The 16,057-nt window shown below is 49.1% G+C and overlaps 1 protein-coding gene across 3 annotated transcripts in view; it reads right to left on the reverse strand.

The window, feature by feature from the left end:
• Positions 1 to 437: 437 nt before the first annotated feature.
• LOC114592037 (uncharacterized) overlaps positions 438 to 16,057 on the reverse strand; it is a 41,028-nt gene continuing 25,408 nt past the window's right edge. The window contains exons 1-3 of one of the 3 annotated variants that reach the window (XM_028719865.2): positions 9,703 to 10,884; positions 3,826 to 3,957; positions 438 to 2,518 (exon numbers count right to left, since the gene is read on the reverse strand). In XM_028719865.2, the coding sequence (XP_028575698.2) occupies positions 2,304 to 2,518; positions 3,826 to 3,957; positions 9,703 to 9,757 (402 nt within the window). In that variant the 5' untranslated portion in view covers positions 9,758 to 10,884 and the 3' untranslated portion in view covers positions 438 to 2,303. Of the gene's footprint in view, positions 2,519 to 3,825; positions 4,255 to 9,702; positions 10,885 to 16,057 lie in introns of those variants that run through there. The other 2 variants (XM_077922886.1, XM_028719864.2) reach the window with 2 other exon arrangements.

Consider the following 16,057-nt stretch of genomic DNA (forward strand, 5'->3'; position numbering starts at 1 on the left):
GTAACCTTATCTTAAAGTCATGCCTCGTTTTCACATGCTCTGTGGTTGTAAAAGAAAAGAAGTCTTCATGAGAATTCATCTACACTTTGCAAAGCATCCCTCACGATATAACCCATTTATGAATTTAGTTTTGGCTAATATATGAATTTTTCTCTCACATATGCGTCATTTGTACACACTGCTCAGTTGGAAACCTGCACTGCACAATTCACAGGGGTGCAAATATTGAAGGGTGGTTGTGGTTTGGTTCACACATTGTCTCAGAAAGTGTGATGGGCATGTCTGCCTTTAAATGTGAACTGAACTGAATTTCCTCCTCCTGCCTCTTCATGCCTCTCCTTTGACCTTATTCTTGTTGCTGTCTCACTGGCTGCCTGACAAAAGAATCATGCTCTCGGTCTCATATGGGTCCCTTCAGCAAAACAATACTTGCAAGGAACATTTTAAATGTTTTAATTGGGAATTGTAGATAGACAAACAGAAGCATACATGGTCTTTTTAGTGCACCAGCACTCTGTTCATAAGAGACGTTTTTTCTACAGTATTATAATAATGGTATTTTGAGAAAGGTTTTCTTTCTTGAAAGCTCCTGACACGTCTAAGAGCTTGTGCAGGGTTACAACCTGGGAAGGAAAAACATCTCCCTTGCATGGTTGTGCTGGTGAAAGCCTGTGATATAGGCTATGAAGTAGTCTGTGTTTAAACCAGGGGTGGGTAACCTCCAGTTCATGGGCCAGTCCTGGCCTGATAGGGTGGGGAATTCGGCCCATGAGGCTATTTTAAGGAAACCATGCCTACCTTCCCCTCCAATGAGGGGGTGACTCCAGCTGATGGGACAGGGTTTGATCCTGCGTTGACTGCACGGACCGGTTTCACAGCTGAGCACTTGTAGGTGCAGTCAAACTGAGCAGGATTTAGTCCCTGCTCATCAACCGACCAGCGGGGGTTACCGTAGGTTTGGTGAGACATTCCTGTTCTTCTGCTGGGAACAGGAACACACAGTCAAAGCTCAGGTGTGAGGCTGTTTGAAAGCCCTTTTGCAAACAGCCCCGACTGCTCTGCTCTTTAAACCTCCCATTTTCAGAGGTTCAAAGAGAAGTATCCCCTGTGAAGCAGGTCAGTGTTATTATCACTTCCATATTGCCATTCAGCAGGTGCACCGACATTGGGCCCCACATTGTGGCTGTCCAATGTCGGCGTGCGCCCCACAGTGCCATAATGACGTTGTGATGTGACGTGAGGCCGGAACACGTGCACAGTGCCATGCTGTCCTGATAGCACAGTGCACGTGTTCTGGTGCTGCAGCAGTGACTGGATCGGGGCCTCTGCCTCCACGCACCACCTCTCACAACTACCTACTGCCTTACCTCTAGTGCTCAGGCCCTGTCACCGCCATGGCAGGTGGTGCACAGAGGCGGCCACAGAGGCAGCAGTCATGGCGGGGGGGGGGGGGAGGCCTGGCACCCACAGCAAAAAAGTGTGGGTGCCCAGGCCCCCTGGGGCCCCTGCAGGCCCCTGGAGATGGTGCCAGCCAGAGAGTGCTAGAGAATAGGGTTATTCCGAGTTCCTCATTCTGCGTTCCTAGCTGAGGCCACATTTGAACCAGGAAGTTTTGTGGCCTGTGGCTCGTGCGCTTTCAGACTGACCCTACACATGTTTACTCGAAAGAAAGTCCCAATGAATTGAATGGGGTTTGCTTTCAAGAAAGCATGCCTGGGATTGCAGCCTTAACTACTGGGCTATGTCATGAAATCTGATCACCTTGTGAGGTTCTAAGAAGTTCTCCCAAAATCTTTTGTTTGGGCAAAGGTAGCTTGCAAATCCCAGACCAAAGGACGGACGGACACTTGCGTGATTTGCAGCACTTCAGGGACCGCACACAAGGGGGCACCACCAAACCAACTCACTGCCATGGCAATGTTTGGGAAGCGGCCATAACTCATCGTGTTATAACTGGTTGTGAAGCGGCTTTTATCTCTTGTCAATAAATAAAATAAATAGGATGGGGACCTGCTGTCAGAAGCCCTACGGAGCCACGGCCAGACGAGCAGCAGTTTCCTGCATCTGTAGGGAACTTGATAATAAACGAATTGGTTTGTTTAGAGGGCTAATTTGTGGGCCAGAAGGTAAAGACAGAAATATAAACCGGGAGCGACATTGTAGATACGAAAGGATGGCATTGTGTCCATTATGAGAAACAGGGCCTTGGCTGTTTTGGAGACGGAGGGAGACATGAGGAAGAGGAGACGGTCACTGCGGGGAGCGGGTCAGTTTCCTCACAGGGTGCGGGCATGTTCTGGGTCTCACAAGAGGTAGGCAAGTAGCATGGTCAGGATGGTGGCCATGCAGACCAAGGGGAGGCGGGGTGCCCCGGAGTAGCCGCTGTTGCAGTAGTCGGTGTTGCAGCAGGAGTAGGTGACGCGGAAAGGGTTGTTGGAGTAGCTGATTCTGTCCAAGCTGCTGCACTTTCTGGCCGAGATGCAGCCCTTCCCGTAGATGGATTCGTGGACTTTATAATCTGCAAGGAGCAAGCGGGTGCAAAGTTACAAGGGCCGCAGCTCAGCGGCAGAGGGACTGCCTTGCAAGCGGAAGGCTCCGGGTTCAATCCCCGGCGTCTCCAGGTAGGGCTGGGGGAGAGGTCTGTCCAAAATCCCAGAAAGCTGCTGTAGGTCCATGTAGACCGTGCTGAGCTAGATGGACCAGTTGTCCAACTCAATACAACACAGTACAGTGGTACCTCGGGTTACATATGCTTCAGGTTACATACGCTTCAGGTTACAGACTCCACTAACCCAGAAATAGTACCTTGGGTTAAGAACTTTGCTTCAGGATGAGAACAGAAATTGTGCTCCGGTGGCGCGGCAGTAGCAGGAGGCCCCATTAGCTTCAGGTTAAGAACAGTTTCAGATTAAGAACAGACCTCCGGAACGAATTAAATACTTAACCCGAGGTACCACTGTACATACGTTCCTACAGAGGTTGAGGATCGGCAGGACGTACCGGGGCTGATAGATACTCCTGATTTTAATGGGAGAGCATAGGCATGCTAAGCCAGAAAATTTGCCATGAGAGACGAAGCCCGAGGGGGAATGAGATCATTGCACTGCACCCAGAATGCAAGCACAGGTCTCGCCTAATCCCCATCTTTAAAAAGGGTTTTCACAGAGGTGGCTTGGAAAGGGGATTTAGGCATATGACAGCTCTCTCTCTTTGACCTCCAGAAGCAGAGGCAGTATATATACTGTATGGTAGTTATTAGGGGACACAGTGGCATAGTGTGGACTGCCAGCGCCCGGGACAGGCAAACCACAGACACTTCTGAAGCGATCCCTCCTCTGGAGCCAGGTGGGGCTGCACAGCGCTGCTTAAATGCCCGCCCACACAGGGCAGAGTTCGATCGGCCAATGCGGCCAGTGACGGGTGAATTTCCCTGATTCCTGCAGAGAGGCTGCACTGGGATCGCCCCTTGCCCGCCTCCCTCCATCCTTGCCCATTCGCCATGGGCCTGGACTGCTCCCACAACTGTCGAGGAGAGCAGCATGCTGAGCGAGAAAGCAAGCACCTCCGCAGTTGCTGACCCCCGGCAGCAGGCAGGGAAGGACAGGGAGCCAGGGAGAGGGCCTGCCAGAACGTGCCTGGGTGGTGGCCATGCCTCTCGTCCACCTCCTGCCTCCTGCCAGCCTGCCAACTGTAGTAGACACTCGGTCTGGCCTGCAGGGTACCCATGAAGCCCCACGCCACCTCCCGGCAGGCCATGGCTGCACACGAGCTTCCTGACTGGAGGCTGGAGGGAGGGAAGCCCATCCCTGGGACAGTGGCACCAACCTGAATGCCCTCTGATGGTACTGCAGCTCTCTCCTTCATTGCAGGTCACACTCATCTCTGAGCAGGGTTGATCGAAGTCGCATTTGAAGCAATGGAGCACTGTTCTCGGCTCCGTGATGTTTTGGCCCAGGGCTAAAGTGAGGGAAAAGGGAGAATCATGCCGTGACACGCAGACCCTGCCTTCCAAGTGCGGAGCAACCTCCATGGTCCCAGCACATGCCCTCAGGGTCTGGGCCATAGCTGTCAAGTGTCCCTTATTTGGCGGTACAGTCCCTTGTCCCAGCGCTGTGTCCCGCTGCTGTCCCTTATTGATGATGTCCCTTAAATTTCCCGGGTTTCAAAGGAAGCAGCTCCTCTCCCTCCCTCCCTGCCGGCCAGGGAGGAGGGAGGCTCCAACTGTGTTGCTTGGCTGCCCCCCCCCCGGCCTCCTCTCACCAGCCTCGGCCCCCGGGAGCCCCTCCCCGCCAGGACTGCGGAGCCTTGAGAGGAGAGCGAGGGCAACCATAGAGAAAGCAGTGCAGAGAGAGGAGGCAGAGGCGCAGGCAGGTGTTCTAAGGGCTAACCATAGAGGGGGAAAGCGGAGGAAGGACCGCAAGCACTTCTCCCATAGATTTGCAGTGGTAGACTAGCATAGATGGTCTGATCTGCGGGTTTACTTCGGGCGCTATTCCCCCCCCCCTTCCTCCCGCCCCGCCTGATGGAACTGAGAGCTGCAGATGGAGCACGAGAGAAAAGACACAGAACTGCAGCAGCATCTTCGTAGCTTGGACTTCGTTTTGCGCAAAAAGTGGTTGCTGCTTGTAGTTATTTAATTGCAGTGTTTCATCAGCTGGTGTCTTGAGCAGCAACCTCTGGAAACGAAGGGCTAAAAACCGGCGCTGCTCTCCCAAATTATCTGGTCCCTTTTAGCTTCGTATTTCAGCTGGTTGACTAAAATCCCTTATTTTGGCTGCTGATCCCTTATTTTCGAGGCTGCTGGTCCCTTATTTTCAAATCTGTAAGTTGACAGCTATGGTCTGGGCTCCTTAGAACAAAGGTCGTCAGAGCGGGCGCTCCTGCCTTTGCGGTGCTTGGTTTGATCTGCACAGAGATGCAAGCTTGCAAACCGCTTTGAGGTTCTTTTTGCAATCAAGCGGCAGGTGCATTTTGTGACATGAAGAAGTGAAACGCGGCGCTGAGCTCAAAGCGCTGACGATCCCAAACTGCTTCCCCTTTAAGTTTTCCCTTGGGTTCTGCCCAGAGAGGAAGTCTCAAGCCTCTACAGACACATCCGTACCACAGATTTTAATATTGGGGGGAGTGTAATTCTGTAAGGCTCATAACGGCAAACAAATAAATCGAAGCCTCCTTCTTGGTTTCCCCAGAAACGCCTGTTTGGCCATTGTGGGGAAAAAGATGAGATAGACAGAATCTGATCTGATCCAGGGACCCAACAGGTCTCTCTTTTAATCCCCATTTAGGCCTTTATTTGGGTACAAACGGCCTCGGTCCAGTATACCTGAAGGAGCATCTCCACCACCATCGTTCTACCTGGACACGGAGGTCCAGCGCCGAGGGCCTTCTGGCGGTTCCCTCATTGCGAGAAGCAAAGCTGCAGGGAACCAGGCAGAGGGCCTTCTCGGTAGTGGCGCCTGCCCTGTGGAACACCCTCCCATCAGATGTCAAATAGATAAAAAAACTACCGGACATTTAGAAGACATCTGAAGGCAGCCCTTTTCAGGGAAGTTTTTAATGTGTGACATTTTAATGTATTTTTAATCTTTGTTGGAAGCCGCCCAGAGTGGCTGGGGAACAAATAATTATTTATTATTATTATTATTATTATTATTATTATTATTATTATTATTACAAATGAAGAGAGAGATCAACCGTGTTGTGTTCTTTAGCCCCACTCGGGAGCTCTTCAAGTTCAAACGCCCCCATTTGTGCAGAGCCTGCACACATAAAAACTGAAGGTCACCCCAGGTCCTCCTCCCTGCTAGACCTGGGATCTGCCGTTCACCCCGATTACTGGATTGTGTGCCTGGGAGAAGCAACCTCAGCTCTTTTCGTACTCAAAACCTGACTATGCAGATGTCAGGGGTGGGGCCCTTGGGAATGACTTTAGCTGACCTCACATATACACACCTTGGTTTTCTTTTGCACTTGAAGGAGTGCTTCAGCAGGATTCCTGTGCTCTGAGAACTCCCTGGGGAGGGACGAGTTAAATCGCACTGCCACTCACCTCACCTTGACGCCTGCCTGCCGGTTCTTTTTTTGGCGACTTCCTTGTGGTTGTGCAATTTGGATGTGTCTGGGCTGAAGTGCTTGTTCTTTGAAGCTACTTAGCTTCTTAAAAAAAACCCTTCTCTTTATCTCTCCCTCTCTCTCAAGGTAGGGGCATAGGAAAGGCACTTGGGGTTCCTCAGAAGGCAGTCAAGAGTGCTGAAGATCCAGCCCTCCGGCGTGATCTTGCTGAGGAACACAGTGCACTTCAAATCTTCCCACACTGGAAAGGACAATCGTTGGGAGGAGACCTGACCTCCTCCACCCCCTCAACGTTCAGGAGACCTGGTTCCTTACCCCCCAGATATTGAGGGGGTCCCAAGACCCCAAGACCCCCTGTAGCTATTGCAATGCGCTCTATGTGGGGCTACCTTTGAAGGTGACCCGGAAACTACAACTAATCCAGAATGCAGCAGCTAGACTGGTGACTGGGAGCGGCCGCCAAGACCACATAACACCGGTCTTGAAAGACCTACATTGGCTCCCAGTACATTTCCGAGCACAATTCAAAGTGTTGGTGCTGACCTTTAAAGGCCTAAATGGCCTCGGCTCAGTATGCCTGAAGGAGCATCTCCACCCCCATCGTTCAGCCCGGACACTGTGGTCTAGCTCTGAGGGCCTTCTGGTGGTTCCCTTCCTGTTAGAAGTGAAGGTACAGGGAACCAGGCAGAGGGCCTTCTTGGTAGTGGCACCCGCCCTGTGGAATGCCCTCCCACCAGATGTCAAAGAGAACAACAACTACTGGACTTTTAGACGACATCTGAAGGTAGCCCTGTTTAGGGAAGCTTTTAATGTTTGATGCATTACTGTATTTTAATATTGTGTTGGAAGCCGCCCAGAGTGGCTGGGGAAACCCAGCCAGATGGGCGGGGTAATAATAATAAATTATTATTATTATTATAGCTGGTGACATGCCCACAATCTAATTCCGTTTTCAGTGTTTCTCCATCTTGGGTCCCCAGCTGTCGTTGGACTGCACTTCCCATCAACCCTAGCTAGCAGGACCAGGGGTATTTCTAAATTTGCATTTGCTAACGATCATTTTGTGCAAATATATGTCTTTATCTGGGCTGATGCGTTTTCTCTCTTTCGGTGATGCTTGAGGTGTGTGTGTGTCACCCTCCCCAAGAGGCTGGTGGTGAGATCAGCTTGAAGGGCATTGCAGTTGAAAAAGTGGAAGGCAGGGAAAGCGCAAAGCTCCCCTCTCTTGTCTGAGGCTTCTAGCATTCATGTTATAGCTGCTTTAGCATACAAAATCAGCAGAACATAAGAAAAGGCTGCTGGATCAGGCCAGAGGCTCATCTTCGCCCAGTTGGTTGGCCCGTTGGAAGCCAGCAAGCAGAATCTGAGCCCAAGAGCCCTCTCCCCTCCTCTGGTTTCCATGCTGTCCATGGAGCTGTCCATGGAGGCGCAGGTCAGTTCTGTGTCCAGGAACGCCCTGTTTACCAGCTCCATCTGGTATGCAGGCTGATACCCTGTCTGCCCGCGGACTGTTTTGCCAGAGTGGTGCATGCTCTAGTTATCTCCTGCTTGGACTACTGCAATGCGCTCTATGTGGGGCTATCTTTGAAGGTGACCCAGAAACTGCAATTAATCCACAATGCAGCAGCTAGACTGGTGACTGGGAGCGGCCGCCGGGACCACATAACACCGGTCTTGAAAGATCTACATTGGCTCCCAGTACATTTCCGAGCACAATTCAAAGTGTTGGTGCTGAGCTTTTAAGCCCTAAACGGCCTCGGTCCAGTATACCTGAAGGAGCGCCTCCACCCTCATCATTCTGCCCGGACACTGAGATCCATCGCCGAGGGCCTTCTGGCGGTTCCCTCATTGCGAGAAGTGAGGTTACCGGGAACCAGGCAGAGGGCCTTCTCGGTAGTGGCGCCCGCCCTGTGGAACACCCTCCCACCAGATGTCAAGGAAATAAACAACTACCAGACTTTTAGAAGACATCTGAAGGCAGCCCTGTTTAGGGAAGCTTTTAATGTTTAATAGACTATTGTATTTTAACATTCTGTTAACACTCAATTGGGAGTCACCCAGAGTGGCTGGGGAAACTCAGCCAGATGGGCGGGGTATAAATAATAAATTATTATTATTATTATATTTCCAGAAACTGCTATTCAGAAGCATTCAGTGCACAGCCATCATGGCAAGTAGCCATCAATAGCCTTGTCCTCCATAAATTTGTCCCATCCTCTTTTAAGGAGAGGGAAGCAGCAGACTCACTCCAGTCAGGCAGCAGTTCAAGGACTCTCTTACACCAGATCTCCAGGGAGAAATATCCCTGCACACATTTTCAATAGGTCCTTTGGATGTTTGCAATGACTTGGAGGGGTGATGGAAGACATGCTTGTGGTTGACCATGGCCAGAGGCCAAAGTGGACTTAGATACCAAAATCCCAAAGGAGCAGAAAAGACTATTTATGTATGCGACCACGGGCTGCACAGATGTTACTGGCCGAAAGATGGAAATAATGTAAAGTTCCTACCAGAGAAGAATGGCAAATGAAGTTGATGGACTATGCTGAAATGGCTAAAACGACTGGAAGAGTCAGAAATCAGGAAGAGCAAAATTTTAACAAGGGATGGGGAAATTTATAAGTTATCTTAAAGACTACTGTGAACAGTTAAAACCGTTAGTAGGATTGGAATATCACTTGTAGTTTAAGGTTGATTCTGAGCATAAAGGAAGAAGTAAAGAGTTTGGATTGTCATAAAAGATGCGGGAGGAACTGATTAATAATAGGACCCACATAGGGGAAGATGGAAGTCCTGGAGATTCATTGGAATCTTGCTTTATGATTTATGTTTGCTTTGTCTCTGCAAATTTTAAGATGAAAAATCAAATAAATTGTTTTTTTAAAAGTGGGCTGAGCAACAAATGTACTGTATTTTTCGCTCTATAAGACGCACCAGACCACAAGACGCACCTAGTTTTTGGAGGAGGAAAACAAGAAAAAAAATATTCTGAATCCCCGAAGCCAGAACAGCAAGAGAGATTGCTGCACAGCGAAAGCAGCGATCCCTCTTGCTGTTCTGGCTTCTGGGATAGCTGCGCAGCCTGCATTCGCTCCATAAGACGCACACACATTTCCCCTTGCTTTTTAGGAGGGAAAAAGTGAGTCTTACAGAGCAAAAAATATGGTAAATTCATAGATTTATACATTCATAGGACTGTAGAGTTGGAAGAGACCACAAGGATCATCTCATCCAATCCGTTGTGATGCAGGAATTTTTTGCCAAAACTGAACCATTATTGTGCAGTAGGCTAGTTTCTGCACACTCTCACATCTCCATTCGGGCAAGCAGAAAGCATTATTGGTGCTCAGAGATGGAGCCCAGCCACTCCAGGAGAGTGAGAACCAGGGTTAGTGAGAACCAAGCCGTGGTCTGGGAAGAGGACCAGTTAGAGAGGCCTTTTGGGGGCTGCCTTTGGCTTCCCTCCCCCCGATTTTGAGGTTCCCCTACCGCATGTGTGCACAACCACAGCCTAAACCACCTGCCGACCTTGCAGTTCACAGACCCTCACTGGAAATAAGCAACACCCACAGCTGCGGTCAGGTGTGCAAGTCTGGTCCAAGCGGCCTTCCACCTCCCAGCTCTTCTTACCTATTTGTAAGATGGATGCTGTGAGAAGCAAGGCAGCGGCAGCTCTCCCGGCCATAGTCCCGAAATATTCACAACGGAGGCAACTGGAAGGTAGACGGGTAGAAAAATGACACCTCTTGAGGAACTGCGAAAAACACCAGGCACAGATCTGTTGCTACACGGGCTGGAGCTGAATCATGACAGCCCTATATATTGCAGCGGCAGTCCTCTGTCACAACCTCGGTGTCTTCGAGCTGACAGTGGGTGGAGATTAGTTTATTGTACCAGACACACCCTTTTCATCTTGGTGTTGAGTTCTGCCGTGGCCAAGCATGTGATGAGACACCCTCAGTAGGTGTGCATCACATGAGCCTTGGAGATGTTTTTTGCCAACCTCAAGCGATTTTTTTTTTGGGCATGTTCTGGATTGTTTTACAACTTCTGCTTTTATTCTGTGCTATTTTAAGTGGCTTTTAATTAACAATGTGCGGAGCACTCCCCGTCTTGTGAAACCAGCACGGTTTGCCAGAGTTTCCACGCTCGTCTCGAGTTTTGGTACGGACAGTGATTTAAGTATGCACGGGTGTGAATTATTTATGTCTTTTTAAAAGGTTTTTGTTTATACTTTTCAAATTTATACATTTCGTTAGTTTTACAGCCATTTTAACATTTCAAAGCTTGACTTCCCTCCCCCTCTTTCGGGGGTTTCTTAATATTTTTTTTAAAATATCTTCTGCATATCCAAATTCATTTAATTTGCTCATTTTATTAACTACTTTACATATATATGGGTAAAACCTGTGTGCCTAGGACTTGCCGATCGTATGGTCGGCGGTTCAAATCCCCGCGGCAGGGTGAGCTCCCATCGTTTGGTCCCAGCTCCTGCCCACCTAGCAGTTCGAAAGCACCCCTAAGTGCAAGTGGATAAATAGGTACCGCTTTATAGCGGGAAGGTAAATGGCGTTTCCGTGTGCTGCGCTGGTGCAGGCTCGCCAGAGCAGCTCCGTCACGCTGGCCACGTGACCCGGAAGTGTCTGCGGACAGCGCTGGCTCCCAGCCTCTTAAGCAAGATGAGCACGCAACCCCAGAGTCGGTCACGACTGGCCCATATGGGCAGGGTACCTTTTACATATATATACTCTTGTGAAACTGCAGGTTATTGCAATAATCCTCCCGATGTTTTTATCTGTTTGCAATTTATCTGTAAATATTCAATAAACCATTTCCATTCTTTTATTATGTTATCTTGATTTCTTATTCTTCTGGTTAAGTTTTGCCATTTCTGCGTATTCCACAAGTTTTTATGTCTATTCTTCCTTTGCTGGGACTTCTGCTTCTTTCCATTTCGGGGCGAGTAGCATTCTTGCCGCTGTAGTCGCATACATAAATAAATTTCTATACAGTTTTGGTAGTTCTGTCCCTATAATTCCCACAAGATTATTTATGTCTTAGTATAGCCTTTGGCAACCTGGGACCACCCACAGCTTTACCCCCCCCCCCAACCATCTCGTTTTAACCGGGACATCCCAGAAAAAAGAAGTCAATCCCAGCTTCTGTTTGCATCCCAGAATGCCATGTTTAAGACTGGCACCCTGGCACGAGTCAGCAGGGTTGCGCCCGATCCTGTTAACGAGTGTCAGAGCGCCTTCTGGCATCACTCTAACATGGCCAGGAACTTGCCAGGATGAAGCCCCTTTGCCCTGCCATATCCCATTGACTATTGGGATGGTGCAATGGCCCTCTCAAAGGGACACACCAGAGTGCCTCTGCGGGCCTTGCGGAGGGGAACAGGCTAGATTTGGGACACAAAATGTCAGAACGTATGCCCACAGCTCCCATCAGCCCCAGTCAATATATTCTCAATGACCCAAAGCACAGACTTGGGGATCGAGGGAGATTCCCCTCAAGTGGGTCCCTTGAGTTAGCATGGAAGGGGCTTCATGAAGACTGTGAGGAAACTAAGTTTTGGGGAAATGGGTGAAGGGCGTTGTATGTGAACTGAGAGGAATAAAATCTGTGCCAAAGGAGTGACTATTTCAGTTTGTTTTTTATGTGGGCACGACTAATTAGCCACTTCTCATAACCCTCATTATTTTGGGCCTAAAAGCAACAAAGGCTTGTGACATCTTATTGCCCAAGCCAAGTGACTCCCACAGCTGGGCAGACACCTCAGGTTACCGACCGAGCCAAGCAACACACAAACTATTGGGGTGTTTGAACTACAGCAGGGCTGAATATGCCCCCCGTACATTTTTGTAGAGCCATCCTGTCCCCCTCATAAAAGGAAGCATCAGGTGTGTGAGGTGGGTTTGAAAAATGAAAATCTTTGCAGAGGGTGGTAGTGGAGGCAGCCATTTTCTGCAGGTGCCCCAAGCATAGCTGTCAACTTTCCCCTTTTCTTGCGAGGAATCCTATTCGGAATAAGGGAATTTCCGTTAAAAAAAGGGAAACGTTGACAGCTATGGCTCCAAGAGGCATCTGGGAGGCCAACATGAGAACAGGATGCTGAACTTGATGGCCTTTGCAGACCCTCCAAGTGTCCCCATTTTCCAGGGACAGTCCTGAATTTACAGAGGCCATCCCAGTTTCTGCTTTGATCCCAGAACGTTCTGCTTTTCCTCAGGACTTTCCTATTTTCATCGGAGAAATGTTGGAGGGTATGGAGTTATGAGGCCCCCAAACCAAGGAGATAACTATACAACCTTTAGAAGACATCTGAAGGCAGCGCTGTTTGTTAATGTTTAATGTTTTATTATGTTTTTATATATGTTGAAAGCTGCCCAGAATGTCTGGGGCAACCCAGTCAGATGGGCAGAGTATAAATTGAATAATAATAATAATAATAATAATAATAATAATAATAATACAGTAGTACCTTGGTTTTTGGATATAATCTGTTCTAGAAGACCATTGGAGTTGTGAGATGTTCGAAAACCGAAAACTCAATACATAAGCCTCTATACAATACAGAAAACTCAATACGGAAGCCTCAGTGCAATACGAAAAACTCAATGCAGAAGCCGCAATGTTCGACTTCCAAAAAGTGTTCGAAAAATGAAGCATTTACTTCCAGGTTTACGGCGTTTGAAAACCGAAATGTTTGTCAACGGAGACGTTTGAAAACCATGGAACCACTGTAATAATAATAATAATAATAATAATAATAATAATATAGGATAGGATACCTCTATTTTCATCGGAGAAATGTTGGAGGGTATGCCTTTGGCAGAGATCTTCTTATGTTCTGCCTTTGGCAGAGATCTTCTTACGTTATTTTACCAGCAAAATTCACACCCAAGGCCGAATTTCCTGGTACCTCCAAGTTTCTCAATCTGATCAATTTTCCCCGCTGACAACGGTACCTCCATCTTGTTTGCGTCCGACTTTTTCTGACCCCAAACTGGGACACACATCTTCCTGGATGTGTTCCTAGATGAGTCACATGACTCACACCTTGCTCCCACTTTTTTTTATGGGGGGGGGACCAAGAGTGCAGCAGAACAGTGTGTGAGATTGAGGCACCCAAAATGGCCGCCGAGATCTCGCGTAAAAAAACCTGGAGGTCCCTTTCTCCCTGGGACTCTTGGAAGGTGTGCATCCACTGCGGGCATTAAGCTTCATCTTCACGGTGTTGCTGTAAGAATAAAACGGGGAGTGGGAGAACCACTTGAAGGAAAGGTGGGCCATAAAGGGAATCTTCGGTAAAAGTTGCTGAGAGGTCCGGGAAGATAAAAGAGGATTGCATTTGCTTTTTCTCCCAGCTAAGATGGCTGACAAGAGTGATCAACACAGCTCTGATCCCCAATCTGGGCTATAAGCCAGGCTGAAAAGGGGTTAGATAAACTGTCGCCCAGGAAATCCTGCGTTGGACAGAGATCATTCTCTCAAGTATCTTGCTTTAAAAGGGGAGATTAAGGTAAAGGTAAAGGTACCCCTGCCCGTATGGGCCAGTCTTGCCAGACTCTAGGGTTGTGCGCCCATCTCACTCAAGAGGCCGGGGGCCAGCGCTGTCGGGAGACACTTCCGGGTCACGTGGCCAGCGTGACAAAGCTGCATCTGGCGAGCCAGCGCAGCACACGGAAACACCGTTTACCTTCCTGCCAGTAAGCGGTCCCTATTTATCTACTTGCACCCGGGGGTGCTTTCGAACTGCTAGGTTGGCAGGCACTGGCGCTGGGACCGAGCAGATTAGGGAACACCTAATAATTGGAGAAACTCCTGGGATGCAGGTAAGGATTATTATTATTTTTTAAAAAAGAAAAAGTTGGCTCACAACAGCCAAGAGTTATACGTCACCAGAAAAGAATAAATGCTTCACCAAAACAAGAACAACTATTTGAGTAAAATTTACCTGTGCTGATATACAGGGCTTTTTTGTGGCAGTGCTCACTGGTTCAGAGTACCAGAACCTCTTCCTTTTTGCTGCCCATGGCAGCCTTTATGTGCTGGCAACCACCACAGTCATCAACATATGAGTACCAGGACCTCATTTTGTTTTTATTTATCAAAAATAGCACTGCTATTGCCGGGACGCGGGTGGCGCTGTGGGTAAAAGCCTCAGTGCCTAGGGCTTGCCGATCGAAAGGTCGGCAGTTCGAATCCCCGCGGCGGGGTGCGCTCCTGTTGTTCGGTCCCAGCGCCTGCCAACCTAGCAGTTCGAAAGCACTCCCGGGTGCAAGTAGATAAATAGGGACCGCTTACTAGTGGGAAGGTAAATGGCGTTCCGTGTGCGGCTCTGGCTTGCCAGATGCAGCTTTGTCATGCTGGCCACGTGACCCGGAAGTGTCTCCGGACAGCGCTAGCCCCTGGCCTCTTGAGTGAGATGGGCGCACAACCCCAGAGTCTGTCAAGACTGCCCCGTACGGGCAGGGGTACCTTTACCTTTACCTTTGCACTGCTATTTTTTACATATAGATGTGACTTTAGAAGCGCTGGGAGGAATTCAACATCATGTTGCTAGAAATGTTCACCTGCGTGATTTCAGCATCCCCCGATGGCAGTATCTCCCCATTTCTCTTAGCCACCCCATTCTGTTCTGAGGGGATGGGGTTCTGCTGACCCCCTCCAAGACAATTTGGGGAGGTGCCTGGGAATGGGGGGGGGAGAGATGGGGGGGGAAAAGCCTTGTGGCTCTAGCAGACCCCCTCATGCGAGTTTCCACCAACAGGACCAATTAGCAGAACTTGGCCCATTTTGTTGTTGTTTAGTCGTTTAGTTGTGTCCGACTCTTCGTGACCCCATGGACCAGAGCACGCCAGGCACTCCTGTCTTCCACCGCCTCCCGCAATTTGGTCAAACTCATGTTCGTAGCTTCGAGAACACTGTCCAACCATCTCGTCCTCTGCCGTCCCCTTCTCTTTGTGCCCTCCATCTTTCCCAGCATCAGGGTCTTTTCCAAGGAGTCTTCTCTTCTCATGAGGTGGCCAAAGTATTGGAGCCTCAGCTTCAGGATCTGTCCTTCCAGTGAGCACTCAGGGCTGATTTCCTTCAGAATGGAGAGGTTTGATTTTCTTGCAGTCCATGGGACTCTCAAGAGTCTCCTCCAACACCATAATTCAAAAGCATCAATTCTTCGGCGATCAGCCTTTTTTATGGTCCTGCTCTCACTTCCATACATCACTACTGGGAAAACCATAGGTTTAACTATACGGACCTTTGTTGGCAAAGTGATGTCTCTGCTTTTTAAGATGCTATCTAGGTTTGTCACTGCTTTCCTCCCAAGAAGCAGGCGTCTTTTAATTTCGTGGCTGCTGTCACCATCTGCAGTGATCATGGAGCCCAAGAAAGTAAAATTTCTCACTGCCTCCATTTCTTCCCCTTCCATTTCCCAGGAGGTGATGGGACCAGTGGCCTTGATCTTCCTTTTTTTGATGTTGAGCTTCAGACCTGGCCCAGTTACTATCATTTAAATGGAAATACAGTTGTACCTTGGTTCTGGAACGCCTTGAGACTCGAACGTTTTGCCTCCCAAACGCCGCAAACCCAGAAGTGAGTGTTCCAGTTTGCGAACGTTTTTTGGAAGGCAAATGTCCAACACAGCTTCCGCAGCTTCCGATTGGCTGCAGGGAGCTCCTGCAGTTAGCCAGAAGCCTTGCCTTGGTTTTTGAACATTTTTGGAAGTCGAATGGATGGATTCAATTTGAGAACCAAGGTACGACTGTAAATCTCATGTGAGCTTCTGGCTTGTGTGCCTGCCCACTCCAGCTGTGTTCTCCCTTCTTGTGGTACACACACACACACACACACACACACACACACACACACATGGGCTCCAGCCGCGGGAGCTCTCTGTGGCCTCTGCGAATGCCGGGAGCCAACCTGATTGTGATTGTGGAAGAGGATCCTGAGCCCCCAGCCAAACAATGACTATCGCCAG

The sequence above is a fragment of the Podarcis muralis genome, chromosome 2 (assembly GCF_964188315.1).
Source record: "Podarcis muralis chromosome 2, rPodMur119.hap1.1, whole genome shotgun sequence".
NCBI classification, from domain to species: domain Eukaryota; kingdom Metazoa; phylum Chordata; class Lepidosauria; order Squamata; family Lacertidae; genus Podarcis; species Podarcis muralis.